At 40.2% G+C, this 17,500-nt stretch overlaps 2 protein-coding genes across 2 annotated transcripts in view; one reads left to right on the top strand and one right to left on the bottom strand.

Moving 5' to 3' along the window:
- The window catches only part of LOC135089996 (uncharacterized), a 129,869-nt gene that overhangs the window by 99,473 nt on the left and 12,896 nt on the right, over positions 1 to 17,500 (bottom strand). The window lies entirely within an intron of this gene.
- Positions 3,819 to 5,738, top strand: LOC135089940 (uncharacterized). The gene is made up of 2 exons (XM_063986132.1): positions 3,819 to 3,903; positions 4,495 to 5,738. The coding sequence occupies exons 1-2, from the start codon at positions 3,835 to 3,837 to the stop codon at positions 5,557 to 5,559; spliced, it is 1,134 nt and encodes a 377-aa protein (XP_063842202.1). The 5' UTR covers positions 3,819 to 3,834; the 3' UTR covers positions 5,560 to 5,738.

Genomic DNA, 17,500 nt, shown 5'->3' with positions numbered 1-17,500 from the left:
CACTACAGCGTGGTAAATCATTAATGTATACCAAAAATAGTAAGGATCCTAATATTGAGCCTTGAGGAACACCAGATTTAATTGCTTTATGAGAAGATTACTGATTATTATTTATAGTGAACTGTTGTCTGTGACTAAGATAACTATTAAACCAATAATTAGCTGTGCCTCTAATTCCATAGTTTTTAAGTTTTTCTAGCAGTATTGGATGAGAAATGGTATCAAAAGCTTTGGTTAAATCACAAAATACTGTAATACTGTAAGACTTTTCGTCCATTGCATCATAAATATATTGACATAACTGTTGCAAGGCCAATTCTGTACTATATTGAGGTCTACATCCAAACTGTTGGTCTGTTAATATTGAATTTTGAGTGAGATAGTCCATGAGTCTTGAGGCCATTACCTTTTCAAATATTTTGCTAAAAGTTGTTAAGATAGCTATGGGTCTATAATTTCTATGAAGTAGTTTATCACCTTTTTTAAACACTGGAACAATTTTGGCCATCTGGAGATGTTTAGGAAAAGTGCCTTCTTCAAAACACTTATTAATTATGCAAGTTAAAAATGGGGATATTATATTACTGCACTTTTTTATTACTTTAACGTCTATATCATCATGGCCGGGAGAAGCTATTTTCAAGTGTTTTATTATATTTTCAATTTCTTTTTGAACGGTTGGCTGAATAAAAAAAGAAAATAGAGTCGGTTCCGGTAAGTAGCGAGTGAATGGCACTGGTGGTGGAGGAATGTTTGTAACAAGGCTGTTTGCAACGCTACTGAAGTAATCATTAAAAGCTTCAGCCACCTCATTACTCTGGGAAATAGTCTTGCCATGAAATGTTATAGATTTAGGATTTTCCCGAAGACTTACCCATAATACCATTAATCATCTCCCAGGTTTTTTTTTTTTTTTTGTATTTCCTGCGTTTTCTTTAAATTTAGACTTATAATAATTATCTTTGGCAATCCTGATTAAAGGAGTTAATGTATTTCTATATTCTTTTTAATATTGCACTGTAAGTTAATGGCCATTTTGCGTAAAGTTTCTGTAGTCTGTTTCTTTGTTTTATAGATTTCCGTAGGCCTTGAGTTACGTAAGGCTTATTACTGTACTTATTTTTGATTATGAAGGTTTTAATTGGAAAATTTTTGTTATAGATGCTTGAAAATTTAGTTATGTATACGTCTAAACAGTCACTTACGCAAGGGCTAGTCATGGCTGGTATCCAATTATATTCTTGTAGCTCAGCTGTAAAATCATTTATATAATTGTCATTTATCATCCTTTTAGTTATGATTTTATCCGAATACTTGTGAAATGACGGTGCAGAAAACGAGCTAAACACTGGGAAATGATCACTGATTAATGAATAAATCATTCCACTAAAATTATAATTTACATCATTCGTCCATATATGATCTATTAATGTGGCTGACGACTTAGTAACTCTTGTTGCTTTAGTTATCACTGGAAAATACGAGTATGAGTAAAATAAATCGGATAAGCTTTGTACACAGTCATGCTTAGCTAGTAAGTTTATATTAAAATCACCTAAAATATAACATGGTAATTGTGCCCTACTTATAAGACCAATCAAGAGCTCTAATGATAAAAAGTCACAAATACTTGAATTTGGTACTCTGTAAAGTAAACCTACTACAAACTTATATAAGTATGTGTCTGTGTGTGTGTGTGTGTGTGTGTGTGTGTGAGTGTGTGTGTATGTGTGTGTGTGTGTGTGTGTGTGTGTGTGTGTGTGTGTGTATACCACTAGTTGCTGCAGATATTGGTAGAGGTGAAGGCACAAGTTAATGTGGATCAAAAATATTTTATGCATATATGCATTTTCAGGCGTTGTTTAACAGTGCTGTGAAATTTAGGAGCGGCTTGGCAACATATACAATGGTATGGCGTGTGTCGGTTAAACAGACTGGCAACCTCAATTAGTGTAATGTTACTCTCACTCTGGGAGTATGTCATCTATACTGTCTGGGCTCCCTACCATGTGGCTCCTTAGTTCTTTCCAGCTTGGATGTTTTGGATGGCGTTTGCTATATTGCCTTCTCCGTGGGAAGGTTAAACGGAGTGGTGACTTCAGAGATTTGATAGTGGTCGACGACCGGTAGGAGCCTGGATTCATTGTGTTTGTAACCGTAATAGGATAGAAGGAGCTAACCTAGTGAAAGCTGATCCAAGTGTAGTGTGATGTGTGTAGCGTGATAGAAAGTAGAAAAGAACAACTAACAGAACAGAAAGGAAGAAAGAGAGTCAAGAGCGAGCGCGAGACGTGGATGCGTCCCAGACGCATATTCATGTGATCAAAGAGGTACTGTAAAACTTATATAAATAAAAAGTTGATATTCCCCACCAAATTTTCCCCATTTCGTTTTGCTTCTTAAAAGTTTAAATGAGTAGATCATGTAGCAGAGAGATTGTTCTTTCCTGTAGCATAGTTTGCTTCCACCTAGCCTCCCAAATAGAGCCCCTAGAATTTTTGAAACATAAGTGATCAGACAGAGTGAGAGAGCGACGAGTACGTGGCGCGTCCAGCACGCGGGAGGCAGGTCTCTCACTCCCTTTGCCCCTTCCCCCTTCACTCCTGCCACATTTCCTGTGCACGTCTTTCTGGTGGCATGGGTCCCTGCCTTTGCTCAAGACAGTAGCTGGTGATATATCAAAAAGTATATCTGACAAGAGAGTGTTTGTGACTAACTCCAGCAGCTCCTGTGACAGAAGGTTGTTCTGTGTATAGTCTTGTCTTGTTGTGTCCGTGTAAATAGTATTTTTAACAGGAGCAGGCTCCTTACTTTATTTTTATTTTTTTTTCTTGGCTAAGTGCAGTCTCTGATTATTTTTCTATCATGTATGTTTGTGTGTCGTGTGCTTGTCAAGTGCTAGTAATGTCCGAACTCGCAGCTGTGCTTGTCTATATATCTATGCAGATATATAGACAGCTGTGCTTGTCTATATATCTGCTTGTCTATATATATATATATATATATATATATATATATATATATATATATATATATATATATATATATATATATATATATATATATGATTAGACTGTATTCAAGATATAGCCCCTTATATAATGTATATCATCTTGTCCATCTGTAGTTTTCTAATCACAGAAAATAAAGTAATAAGGAGCTGGCATCAACGCCAGAACAACTCACAAGCGTAGATGAGCTAAGAATAACACGGCAGACAGAGCATTGCACTAATATTTAACTTTAAAAAAATTTTGTTTGTCTGAACACACTAGAGCCGCAAATGTTGTTTATGGTGATAGGTGTGGCGTGGTATACGAGCACCATGGCAAGAGATTCTTCCTTCGTGTGGCTTCGGCCGGCAACAGAAATGGAGAACTTACTGGACTGTGCTGCAAGGAAAGGGTTTTACACCACGGTTGTGGGGCTAACAGTTCGCTCCATTGTGCCTCTCAGTAACCACCACACATCAAGGAGTAACCACCACATCAAGGAAACGCTTCATCATATGTTCAGGTTAGACATTTGCCTCATTTCGGTAAGTACCACCTGGCAACTGTCATCAATAAAAAACTTGAAAAATTACACCAGGCAATTGAACCTGCAACAGAATGTTTAGTTCAGGGTTCGCAACACAGAGAACTTATGTCTCTAAACATTGGCTTCACTACTTCAGTCTGCGTAAATAAAAAACATATTTTACAATATTAGGTGAAAACAGTCGTATTTATTGATCTCCAAACGCCAAGGCATGCATATTTTTTTTTCACTTTTTTTGAGTGCTTTATAACTATTTAAGAAACTTCTTTACACAGGAAGGTACCGGTCTTAAGGATGTGCTTCCGGAGGCGTGAGGAAACTTTATGGGCGTGTGACATGAACCGGGAGGAACTTGATTTCCAGGTGCAGTGATTCTGACACATCCTTACTTGCACATAGAGATGTATCTTTATTTGTCAGTAGGTAGAGGAGCTATGGACTAAAGCTACGGGCCTGAAAGAAGTGTATAGGTAATAAAATGAGAACACGTAGTTTAGGCACAGCTGCATGCAACAAAAAAATAATAAAAAAAATTCCCAATGAAATGCTGCTCCCTTAATAGGGTCTGAAGCGGTAGTCAAAATTTGAAGGATAGGTGTCTTGAAACCTTCCTCTTGAAGGAATTCAAGTCATATGAAGGTGGAAATATAGAAACATTAAGGGAGTTCCAGAGTTTACCAGAGAAAAGGATGAATGACTGAGAATACTGGTTAACTCTTGCATTAGAGAGGTGGACAGAATAGGGGTGAGAGAAAAAAAAAAGTCTTGTGCAGCGAGGCCGTGGCAGGAGGGGAGGCATGCAGTTAGCAAGAGTAGAAGAGCAGTTAGCCTGAAAATAGCGGTAGAAGATAGCTAGAGATCCAACATTGCGCCAGTGAGAAAGAGGTTGAAGATAGTCAGTTATGTTATGTTATGCCTTGGCTGCTGATGCCACGCATCATTTCCTTTCCTCAGGTAACAGACACGCAGGAGCTAGTTCAGGCTGTGGAGACGTTAATGCAGTACCACTTTCCTACTACCGAAGGTCCTTTGTGGTGTGGACGTCTCCTTCCTGCCAGTGACCCTGGCTGCAGTTTCCGGCAGGAGTTGTCTGCCACTTTTCCCTACACCTACACATTACTGCTGGCCAATCACCACGGCATCGCCGATGGTACCTCAAACATGTACATTGTGAACGCATTCCTCAACGTGTTGGACGACATGCTCTCCGATAAGGCCGTCGACGACGCAGTTCAGCTGGGCAGGATTGATGCTGGAGAGGAAACCAAAGATATAATTACAACCCGGATGATGGAACTGATGGAGGACGAAGACCAGTACCAGCAGCTACGAGAGAATATGAAAAAGTCAAAACAAGATGAAAAATTAATCCCACGTACTTATCCGATGGCGAAAGATCCTGCTTTTAAGAGTCAGAGAGTCCTGCGTGACCTGGACAAGGAGACCTACCAAACCTTCATCAGCAAGTGCAAAGAAGAGCAAATTACGTTGAACAGTGGACTACTGGCGGTGTTCAACACAAAGCTCGTTGACTTCGTGTTGGAAGGAGGCCTAGAACAAGACTTTTACAGAATCCAAGAGCTTCATGCTGTTAACATGAGACGTCATTGGTCAAGTAACACATCGGGAGCACTGGGTGCTCACAGAATGATGATGAGGAACGTTGTCTCGACGCCTCTTAATTGGAAGGACCACTTTTGGGACTATGCCAGAAGCATCCATAAAAATATCACTAAAAGTCTTCAAGAAAAGTATGCAGTGACGTGTGAATTATTATTGTTGGGTGGAGGAAATGTAGAAGATATTTTTGCAGAACGATCATCACCAGAGTATGACTATGCCTCATTCAACATGGGTAACATAGACCATATCATCCTGTCAGAAAGGCATAAGGTAAGGCTCCAACATCTTTTCGTGGTTACCTCATGCTTTACTGAACCTATGGGACACGTTTCACACCCTGCGAGGACGCCTCATATACAGCTTTGTTTACGCCAACGACGTTCTCACTCGGGATAAAGCTCAGAAATTTATGGATAAGACCTTTGAGAACCTGGTGACAGTGCTGAACATGTAAGCAGAGCAGTACACTGCTGATAGAAAACAAATATGGTGATTTACTATCTCAGAAATCATTAGTATAGCTTGACAGTTGTCATACTCAGAAGACAAGCCACAAGGTGATATGACAAAAGTATTTAATTTATTAATGAAATACCATATAAATGACAAAATATTCAGATCAGTATATAAATTAAAAGATAACATAACAGCTTACTACAGCATAGTGTATCCATATTTACAATAATGTAGCCATGTTTGGTGATCCACCATGAAAACATTTATAGTTATTACTCTTACTAAAAAAAAAATGTTAGTTATATCTGAAGTACCCCTTAAGAAGGACACATGCGCTATTTGTCCAACACACTATACTGTTAATTCAATTTCATATCAACTAAAATTGGTCAGTTGGTATCTGCATCTCTTATTATTTTAGATAAAATTTCAATTTTTCAAAGATTTCTTTCTTGACATTTAAGATCTCAAGAATACTTACATCCACCTTGGCTGCCTTCAGAAGTTCAGAAAACGTTGGTCACGTTCATCTTGTATTTTCTGCTTGAAGAAATTAAATCCAGGGAGGGAAGAATGATTGTCCTTCCTCCACGTTAAGGGCGGAGTGTCTCGCCCAAGGTTTCTCTTCCTCCTCTCGAATCCTCGAGCAGAAAGGACTCAGGCTGCTGACTCGTCATGATACAGGATCACCGCGTCGAAGCAACGCCTTGAGTGCCCTCGTCACCACCCCCTCCCTCTTTGGTAGGGGGAACTCTGCAGGAGCTGAGGCAATCGTGAGGCCAACAGACACCAGGCGGCAGACCGCTCTCACCACCTGCCACGACACCTTCGTTCAGCTGTTCTCCTCTACCGCTCCGGAAGGCTTTGGTAAAGATTGTGGCTGATCTCACCTGCCCTCAGTACCTGGCACTCATCTGCCGTTGGCCCCATCTCGTTCCTGGTTCAACCCATGCCGGGCGAGACGAGATTCCTACGGCTGCAGGGACGCCGGCCTCCAAGGACTCCCCCAGGACTCTTGGTGATATTGCCGGATATCTCTGTTATTGTTGGGTTGTGTTTTTGTTTTTTGTTAATTGTTATTGTGGAGTTCCGTTCTCCCTCGTTTTCTTTACGTCCCAATCTTAGAAGGAGTGTTGACGGGAAGAGTAGCCATCCCGGCCCTGACAGTGTATATCAATAATGATAATTCTCTGTCCCTACATAATTCTAACTATATTACTGTTACGCAGGGCTTTTGCATAGGCTGCCCGTGTTCATAGCAATGAGAGGATGGAGTTTGGGGGAGAGAATGGGATTTAAGAAGCATGTATAGTTTTTCTTTTGCTTGATATCATTATTTTATTTCGTCTTATTTATTTTGGGGTTATATGTATTTTCGTATCTCTGGGTTACTAAAACATTTAATTTGGCTTTTGCAGTCATGATTTGTGTTGTATACTCTGGGTTGGGCAACATGAATCATGCAGGAAGGATGACTGAAAATTTAACCTTGTCACCTGAGTTGGTAAGGCTAATGCGCCTTAGGGAAATCTATACTGGTAGAGTTTCTGGTCTGGTTCGCGCACACTACCAGGTTAAGGTGTCTCCTGAGTCGCTAAGGGATTACCGGTGTGGCAGAATGAAATGTCCAGAGTGTCCAGAGTGTTCGCTGCCAAACGTGCGTGACATCACCCACTTGCATACCGCCGGCGCCCGATGCATATTTCCGAAGTCTAGAAGAGTAGTTGCCAATTACTCGTGAACATGGTGGACTGGCTTAGGCAAGGTTAGGTTAGGATTAGGTTGGGTTAGGTTTAGACTCTCATGAATAGATGAGTCTTTTAATTCGCTTCAATTCGATACAATGGTAATGATATATAACTAAGTATTTTTAACAATAGTATATTAAGAAAAAGGAAATTTTAACTAGCTAGAACCAACTGATATGGAACGTCAGCCACATCTTTTTAAAATTTTCCTTATAGCTTCCTAATTTTTTCGTTACTTAGTGATCTTTTAACACCTTAATAATCGTGCTACACTATAATTAGCATTGACATAACTTTTAGAATAATGTATAATTGTAAAATAGAACTTCAGACGCGACATCCACCTGAGTGATACAAAATATCATATTTTACCATATTGTTACGTATATATGTAGCAGCCCTACAGGCGAACACACAACGATGCTGTGTGTATGAGGTAGCCTCATCTGAGTACATATGTGACTATATATGAGTACATGTGTGAGTACATGTGCGGTGATCTAGGTAGCAGCATTGTGTTGCTCGTTGTTCAGAGGCTGGCGCCGTGAGCGCTAATGGAAAGTATTGACATAAGCCTGTCGGTTGACCTCTGAGGCCCTGTGGTCACGAGAGTGATAGTGTGTATGTGTGTGAGGGTTAGCTAACCACGGAATAATTGTTATACAGTACAGTTTAGTTGTAGTTCTGTGAGTGCATGCATAATATAAGTAGTAATTATCCTTACCAGCATTGATAATCTGCATGACTTGCACTTATATTTTGCAAGCTAGAATAGGTGTAGTTAAATGTCACCTGGCAGAGGTGAGGACACGGAAGGCAATGTATGAGGCACTCTGTGGCACTGAGGGACAGAGAGAGAGAGGGTATCGAGACCGCATCATGACAAGACGTTCGAGTGGAGTTTGCGTGTGACTGACTGTGACGGTAAGAGTGCCTGCCACCCCTGTACCTGCCTGAGTGGCCTGACTGTATTTTACGGTTACTTTGTGTACTGTTGTGCAATATATGGACATAAGGAGAAGCGTGTTTTCCTCTCCTGGCCCTGTGTGACTGTTCTCACTGAGAGTAATAAGTGAGTCAAAGCCTGCAGCCGTTCCCAGCCGCCCAGATAAAGTTCTTCCTGACAAATGCGCCCCGAATCCTGCAACGGTGTGAAGTGTCCCTTGCCTGCTGGTGGGGGTACATTTCAATATTAAACAATATCGCCCATGTCACGATCCCGGTTTTCTTTCCAAGAACGTGGACGGTACACTGATCGCAGAAAGTTTTAAGTGTCTGGATTTTTAATGGCCTCAAAATACCTACCTGAACTTTCCGAAATCATCAGCTATTAAACACTTTCATAAAACTCTTATCTTGCACAGCACGCCAGGAATCACCTCAATGCCAGATCAGTGTTGGATTAGAAAACACAATCATTCTATATAATAACAATATGTTAATAATAACGTTAACTTACAAATAAATTGAGGTAATATACATTAAAAGAAATTAGGGAAAAAATTTCTTCCATAGACCAACACAGGGTAATTCCCACACTCAGTCACTATAGCTCCCCCCTTACTCAGGGTCTTATATCGCCTCCCTTGTTGCTTAAAGGTGATTTACATCAATATATGATATTCCCGTTATTTCACAAAGCACTAAAATCCTTTTACTGCTTCACAGGCAGGTGGAATATTTTCCCCAGGTGCAGGAATTTTCCCAGATGCTGTCATCGCATCCCCAAACAACAATTCCCGTCTTTTACCTCCTCAGACCTCACAAGACATCACCACCACCGCCACAATTCACCTATAACACCATAACACCATCCCCAAAGACACCAATAACGCCACAAAACCACCACAACCCCAACCACAAAATGGCTGTCTCTCACCCTGACGCTACCCCCTCAGCGTTACATCACCGACACAACTCGCCAAACAAATTTAAGCAAACGAGAGTTCTTGGTACCACAGAAGACTCACCAACTTCATCTTAGAAGTCAGGATTATACCACCATATCGTCAATACCTCTACACACCTGCTCAATCACTACAACACCACCCAAATTTATCCTGTGAGAACGCCACCCTTCTTTTCCCTCTGGGCCTCTATGCATCATGAATTTTGCTGATTCAGATACGAGAGGTAGACATATATCGTCCCTGGCCTCAACACATTTCATCTCAAATACACCTTTTTCTTACATATACATACATATAAAGAACTTAGATTATGAAAAGAAATAATACCACATTATATAAAATGAGAAAATAAGCCTTATAATTTAAATATAAATATAATATAAAAAAAACGTGTTCCTTTTAACTTAATCATTCATTCCTTTCTCTGGTAAACTCTGGAACTCCCTGTCTGCTTCTGTATTTCCACCTTCCTATGACTTGAATTCCTTCAAGAGGGAGGTTTCAAGACAATTATTTATCAATTTTTGACCACTGCTCTGACCCTTTTATGGGACTGGCATTTCAATGGGCTTTCTTTTTTTTTGCCCTTGGCAAGTGTCCTTCCTACATAAGAAAAAAAAAAAAATTGTAAACTTGGCAAATAACATGACACCCACTTACATACTTCACCTTCTCCGACGCTTTGATATACTTCACTGCATCCTGCTCCACGAATGAGTGTCTGTACGATAAGATGGGCGCCCGGACTGTCCAGACATTTCATCCTGCTACAGCGACCCATAGCGACATGGGGAGCGCAAAGGAACGGCAGAGCCCCATAGATAGTGGACAGGAGGTGCACAGAATGGAGGGACCTGCAGTCTGCTACCCCCACACCGTGACGCAACGCAACGCGGAGCACTCAGCCGGCGGGGAGGAGGTACCACGACGATGGAGGCCAGTTGGAGGTTAAGAAAAGGGTGGTGGCTCTTCTACCACATACCCTCCCCTTATGGATATGCTGCAATACTTTGTTACATATGTACGTTTTCAGCTTTCAGCAACTCTGTGGGTCATCGTATGTACTTGTATTAGTAACATGTCAGCCAGTGTTTCTTTGGGGAACTCTTAAATATTCACTTAACGTTTTGAGGTCAGCCTGTCACATAAGGGAAAATCCTACAATGAAATACGAGTACTATCCTAGCCAGCAAGTGAAGAAATTGACTGACTTTGAGTAAGTATAAGTATGTAAGTAAGTATAATTTTGTTAATCCACAAATAACGGAAATTAAGATACTCGCAGTCGAATAAATAGCAACAATTATTGTTCCTTCTCAATCCTCCAACTACCATTGGGCCTCCTTTGCTGCTTCATTCAATGGAAATGGTAACCACCATCACTGCGTTTTGCCTGCTGTTCTGAGCGTCAGGATAGGAGGAAGAGAATGTGGAATGTAATGTTGTGTGTGTGTGTGTGTGTGTGTGTGTGTAAATTTCTGCTCATATCAGACATAATATCAATGTGTTATTGGTTTGTGTTGTGAATTCCATATAAATTAAGGGGTAATTAAGATTAATCTAGTACAAACTAAATACTATTTATTAATATAAGTAAAATGGAAAGTAATGTGAATGGATCACGAATACTCTTGTTGAATGATGTATCAAGGAGGCCAGGAGACATAACAACATAAGAAATAAGGGAAGCTGCAAGAAGCGACCAGGCTTACACGTGGTAGTCCCTGTATGAAAAATACCTACCTATTTCCATCTATTATCCCCATCCATAAACCTGTCTAATCTTCTCTTAAAGCTCTCTAATGTCCTAGCACTAACAACATGATTACTGAGTCCGTTCCACTCATCTACCACTCTATTTGAGAACCAATTTCTTCCTATCTCCTTCCTAAACTTAAATTTTTCTAGCTTGAACCCGTAATTTCTTGTTTTATCCTGGTTGCTGATCCTAAGAATTTTGCTTGCATCCCCCTTGTTATAACCCTTATACCACTTAAAGACTTCTATCAGGTCTCTTAACCTACGTCTCTCTAAAGAATGTAAATTTAACAACTTCAATCTCGCCTCGTAAGGAATACTCCTCTTCCCCTGTATCCTTTTAGTCATTCTCCTCTGTACTAATTCTAATAGACCTATATCTTTCCTGTAATGTGGGGACCAGAACTGCACAGCGTAGTCTAGATGAGGTCTGACCAGCGCCAAGTATAACTTTAATATTACTTCCGGCCTTCTATTTTTAACACTCCTAAAAATGAATCTTAGTACCCTACTTGCCCTGTTTCTGGCCTCTGTGCATTGTTTTCCTAGACGGAGTTCAGAGCTAACTATAACTTCTAAATCTTTGTCGTACCCTGTAACTACCAGAGTTTGGTTGTTTAATGTGTACCTACTGTGTGGGTTTCCTCTACCTATGCTAAGTACTTTGCATTTATTGATATTAAATTGCATTTGCCATCTGTCCGTCCATTCATTCATCCTATCTAAATCTGCCTGCAAGGCGATGGTATCTGATTCTGACCTATTTAATCTACCTATCTTTCCTGGTGCTTAAACTTTTTAGCCTATCTATCTCCTGTTCCACTATCTCCCTAGTTATGGAAATATCTGTCAGCTTCTCATTCTCATCTGCTCTAAACACCTGTTCACTATCTGGCATATCCTACATGTTTTCCTGGGTGAAGACAGTTAAAAAAATACTCATTGAGAATTTTACTAATCTCCTCCCCAGAACTAACCAGCTCCCCATCTGCTGCCTTTAATGGCAGCAGACTGCCTCCTCGGAGGAGGAGGCAGTAGACCCAGTGAGGTCTAAAGCACTGTTCAGGGGGTGCTGTGAACTTATTATTAAACCCAGCTGTGACCTCACTGAACGTTTCCCTTTGTGTCTCACAACACAAGGAGGCAGTCACAGCCTGTCCTCTAAAGACAACTCTCTTCCTCCACACAAAACTACAAGCACCCAATAACACACACACCCTTTATTCAAAAATTTCAAAATCATCATGGCGACTCCTACACCAGCCTCGGAGTCCCCATCTGGGGAGGGGACCATAAATGTCCCCAGGTCGGACTGCCTTTCTGTTGACGATCCTATGTGTCTTGACACCCCCCTCAACTTATTCTTCATTAACTTCTGCAACATTCGCGGTCTAAGATCTAATTTTCAATCTGTAAAACACCACCTCTCCTCTTCTAAAAATCATTTTCTTTTCCTCACTGAAACTCGGGTGTCTGAGGCAGCTGACAGTAGCCCCTTTTCTGTTCCCTCCTACTTTTTCTATCCTCATTTTTTATCCAAAGCTGGATGCTGCGTTTATGTGCGCAATGACTTAACCTGCTCTCGTGTCCACGCTCTTGAATCTTCCGAGTTTTCCACCATCTGGCTACGACTACAGAGTCACTCTTAAACTAAATTTATCTGTGCTGTATACCTTTCACCCAACTCCTCTGACTATAAGAATTTCTTTGACTACTTAACTTCCAAAGTGGAGCACATTCTGACCCTCTTCCCTTTTGCAAAGATCTCCATTCTTGGAGACTTCAATGTTCACCACCAGCTTTGGCTTTCCTCTCCCTTTACTGACCATCCTGGTGAACTAGCCTTCAACTTTGCTATCTTCCACGACCTAGAGCAATTGGTGCAACACCCTACTCGTATTCCTGACCGTCTTGGAGATACGCTCAACATTCTTGACCTTTTCCTGACCTCTAATCCTTCTGTTTATGCTGTCATCCTTTCATCTATCTCCGTTGGGCTCCTCCGATCACAATCTCATATCTGTATCTTGTCCTATCGCTCCAATCCCCCCTCAGGATCCCCATAAGCGAAGGTGCCTCTGGCGTTTTGCCTCTGCTAGTTGGGGGGAAATGAGGAGGTATTTTGCTGATTTTTCTTGGAATGACTACTGCTTCCGTGTCAGAGACCCATCTTTGTGTGCTGAGCGCATAACAGAGGAGATAGTGTCTGGCATGGAGGCGTACATTCCTCACTCTTTTTCTCGACCTAAACCTTCCAAACCTTGGTTTAATTCAGCTCGTGCTATACATGAGAGGTGGGCCACAGAAGGTACTTAAGCCTTCCATCACCAGAATCTCATGCACTTTATATTTCTGCCCGGAACCATGCCAAGTCTGTTCTCCAACGAACCAAAAACTCCTTCATTAACAGAAAGTGTCAAAACCTTTCAAGATCTAACTCCCCTCGTGACTTCTGGCTTCTAGTCAAAAAATATCTCCAATAACTTTGCTTCTTCTTCTTTCCCTCCTTTATTTCAACCAGATGGCACCACTGCTATTACATCTATTTCTAAAGCTGAACTCTTCGCTCAAACCTTTCTAAAAAACTCTACCTTGGACGATTCTGGGCTTGTTTCTCCTTCTTCTCCACCCTCTGACTACTTCATGCTACCTATTAAAATTCTTCGCAATGATGTTTTACATGCTCTTGCTGGCCTAAACCCTCGGAAGGCTTATAGACCTGATGGGGTTCCTCCTATTGTTCTCTGAAACTGTGCCTCCGTACTTGCACCTTGCCTGGTCAAACTCTTTCAGCTCTGTCTGTCAACATCTACCTTTCCTTCTTGCTGAAAGTTTGCCTACATTCAGCCTGTTCCTAAAAAGGGTGACCGTTCTAATCCCTCAAACTACCGTCCTATTGCTTTAATTTCCTGCCTATCTAAAGTTTTTGAATCTATCCTCAACAGGAAGATTCTTAAACATCTATCACTTCCCAACCTTCTATCTGATCGCCAGTATGGGTTCCGTCAAGGCCGCTCTACTGGTGATCTTCTGGCTTTCCTTACTGAGTCTTGGTCATCCTTTTTTATAGATTTTGGTGAAACTTTTGCTGTTGTCTTGGATATATAGAGTCTGGCAAAAAGCTTTGATTTCCAAACTACCCTCCTACGGCTTCTATTTTTCTCTCTGTAACCTCATCTCAAATTTCCTTTCCGACTGTTCTATTGCTGCTGTGGAAGACGGTCACTGTTCTTCTCCTAAATCTATTAACAGTGGTGTTCCTCAGAGTTCTGTCCTGTCACCCACTCTCTTCTTACTATTCATTAATGATCTTCTAAACCAAACTTCTTGTCCTATCCACTCCTACGCTGATGATACCACCCTGCACTTTTCCACGTCTTTTCATAGACGTCCAACCCTTCAGGAGGTAAACATTTCACGCAGGGAAGCCACAGAACGCCTGACTTCTGGTCTTTCTAAAATTTCTGATTGGGACAGAGCAAACTTTAATGCCTGAAAACTCTATTCGTCCATCTATCAACTCGACACAACCTTCCAGACAACTATCCCCTCTTCTTCAATGACACTCAATTGTTCCCCTCTTCTACACTGAACATCCTCGGTCTGTCCTTTACTTATAATCTGAACTGGAAACTTCACATCTTATATCTAGTTAAGACAGCTTCTATGAATTTGGACCTTATGAGACATCTCCGCTAGTTTTTCTCACCCCTTCAGCTGATAACTCTGTACAAGGGCCTTAGCCGTCCATGTATGGAGTATGCTTCACATGTCTGGGGGGAATTTCACTCATACCGCTCTTCTAGACAGGGTGGAATCAAAAGCTGTTAATAGATTTAAAAAAAAAAAAAGTTAAAAACTGTTAATAGATTTAGGAGAAGAACTGACCGTCTACCAAAACAGCAATAGAACGGTCAGAAAGGAAACGAGATGAAGTTACAGAGGGAAGGATAGAGGCCGTAGAAGGGTAGTTTGGAAATCAAAGTTTTGTGCCGGACTCTATCAAAAGCCAGTGTTACTCTGAGGTTGTTATTGTGCCAATAGAACATAAAAATATCATAGAACTGAGGCCAGGGAGAGTGATCCAAAGCACATGTGACCAGATAAGCAGGTCCTTTAATAGAGCTTTAAGAATCACTTCCTAAGCTTCAGTTCCTTCCTTTATAAAAGACATCAGGCGAGAGAATGTGTACACTGGTACCGGACAAGCAGAGGACACATGTCTCACCACATTAAACAGTTCATAAGACGAAAGCAAGGGGAGGAGAATTTGTGTATATTTAGGACAAATCATTAAATTAGTTTCTAACTTGAAACAAATCTATACACCCACTGAGTTCAGTTGAACCGTAGGTGCATGGCGAAACAAGCCAGAGGAACAGGTGAAGTAACAGGCAACTACTCAAATAACCAGCAAATAAGAACAACCTAAAATTAAATCCACAAATATGTCTATCAAAATATAAAGAAAATCATTGGCATCAAATCAAGGTTGGTTAGTAAGAACTGTTAAAGAACATAATGAGCAGTACACAAGTAACCTTAGTTAATTATAAAGGGTAAAAGAATCTTTAAGGGAAAAAAATAAAGTTTGTCAGACTACTTTCAACCAATTAGAAAATACACTGTTAAGTAAAGAAGACTCTGAAGGCTATGAACAAGTTGTTTCAGACTACAAAGAACTAGAAATAAATTATAGTGAACAGTTAACTAAATCTGAAAATCAAATAGAACTAATGAAAAATAACTTAATCAACAGCACCCTTCTACTTCCACAATAGAAGCCGGATAAAGCGGATTGGCATCTATTCACAGAACTCGGCACCCGTGCCCTCTTAATGGAGGAGATAAGAAACTGTGATGAGGCTGCAACATATTTCACTGATGTCTTGTAATCTGCTGCTCTTAAATCCGTCCCAAAAACCTCTGGACAGTTTTCTAAACGTTCTGTTCTCTTCTGGAATGCAAATTGTACAGCCGCCATTCGAGAAAAGCGTGCTGCCCTTTCTCGCCTTCGATCTTCATTTCTTGGAAGCTTTTTGACAAGGGCGTGACCATGTGCATTACACCTTAAAGATTGCTTGACGGGAGTCTTGGGAAAGTTATGTCTCTCTCATCACAGAAGGCACCTTACTCACTGAGGTCTTCTACAGAATCCACAAAATATCTGGGAGGGACTCTGCACATCCCCCACCTGTCTTATCTTATGATAGGGGCACGGTGGCAGATCCAAAGGCACTTGCCGAGCTATTTGCTGAGCACCTTTGAAGTGGCTCTAGAAAAGATCTACACCTATGGCACTTCATCGTTGAGATTTGTAATCTCCTGGCTCACTTCTGCCTCCGCTGGTGGAGAGTCTTATAACATTCCATTTTCTCTGTCAGAGCTACACATTGGTTTGTCCTAGTGCAATGATTTATCCCCAGGTCCTGATGACATGGCATATTCCCTTATGTGCCACATGTCCGATTAAGCTTTTGCCTTTTCACTTGACCTCTATAATTTTATTTGGAATATCGGTGGTTTTCCATCTTTTTGGGGTGTGGTTGTAATCATTCCCATTCCAAACCGTGAAAAAGATCATCAGCTAACGACCAATTATTGCTCCATTTATTTAACTTCATGCCTTTTTTAAGTTGCTGAAAAAAAAAAGATGAATATCAGGCTTATGTGGTACTTAGAGAGATGTAATTATTGATCTCTTGTTGAATATGGTTTCCGGAAAATGCGATGTAAGACTGGACCTGTTCGAAAAACAACTTTTTCCTATTTTCATACTTTACTGTACTTTTTTTTATGCTTTTTAACCTGAAAAAGCCAAAAATCACATTTACTTTTATCTACGATGTATGGAAGCATTGCCACAGGGAGGATGAAATTTTTTGCCTTCTATTTTACCAATAGGGCGAATTTTTAGGCATTTATAAGCATATTTTGTGGTATATATATATATATATATATATATATATATATATATATATATATATATATATATATATATATATATATATATATATATATATATATATATATTCTATCTTTGGTAGAGCAATAAATTAGATACAAAATAAAAGAAGAGAATTTACTTTACATATAGCAATCGTTAGAATTGATGAATTTTCCATGTGAATTTTAAAAGATATGAAATTGTTGAAAATCCTGACTTTTTTGCTAACCTGGAGACATGGTTTTTGTATGGATTTTTTTTTTACTTTTTTTTTTATTTAAAGTGAATTTTGACCAAAACTCATCCATAATTTCAGCATTTAATTTCTTATTTCATATTTACAGAAAGCTGTTAATGATATTGGGCAATACTGAACAGTACAAAAGCAAGACCAGCACAGAAACTCTATCCGAATACAGAAAACTATCCACAAGATACTTTAAAATGGCATTAAGCAAGGAGCTACGAGGTCGCACAGTTGATGTCTCAGAACCTCCACCTGCAGTCCACAAGCAAGC

Source organism: Scylla paramamosain, chromosome 34, assembly GCF_035594125.1.
Source record: "Scylla paramamosain isolate STU-SP2022 chromosome 34, ASM3559412v1, whole genome shotgun sequence".
Lineage (NCBI taxonomy): Eukaryota > Metazoa > Arthropoda > Malacostraca > Decapoda > Portunidae > Scylla > Scylla paramamosain.
The sequence above is the reverse complement of the archived record's forward strand: the minus strand, read 5'-3'. Positions and strand labels throughout refer to the sequence as shown.

Bases quoted from the DNA above. Each gene is read 5' to 3' on its own strand.
- LOC135089940 (XM_063986132.1), top strand. From the start codon at position 3,835: ATGTGCTTCCGGAGGCGTGAGGAAACTTTATGGGCGTGTGACATGAAC. The intron at 3,904-4,494 runs GTGCAGTGATTC...TCCTTTCCTCAG, and splicing joins GGGAGGAACTTGATTTCCAG to GTAACAGACACGCAGGAGCT.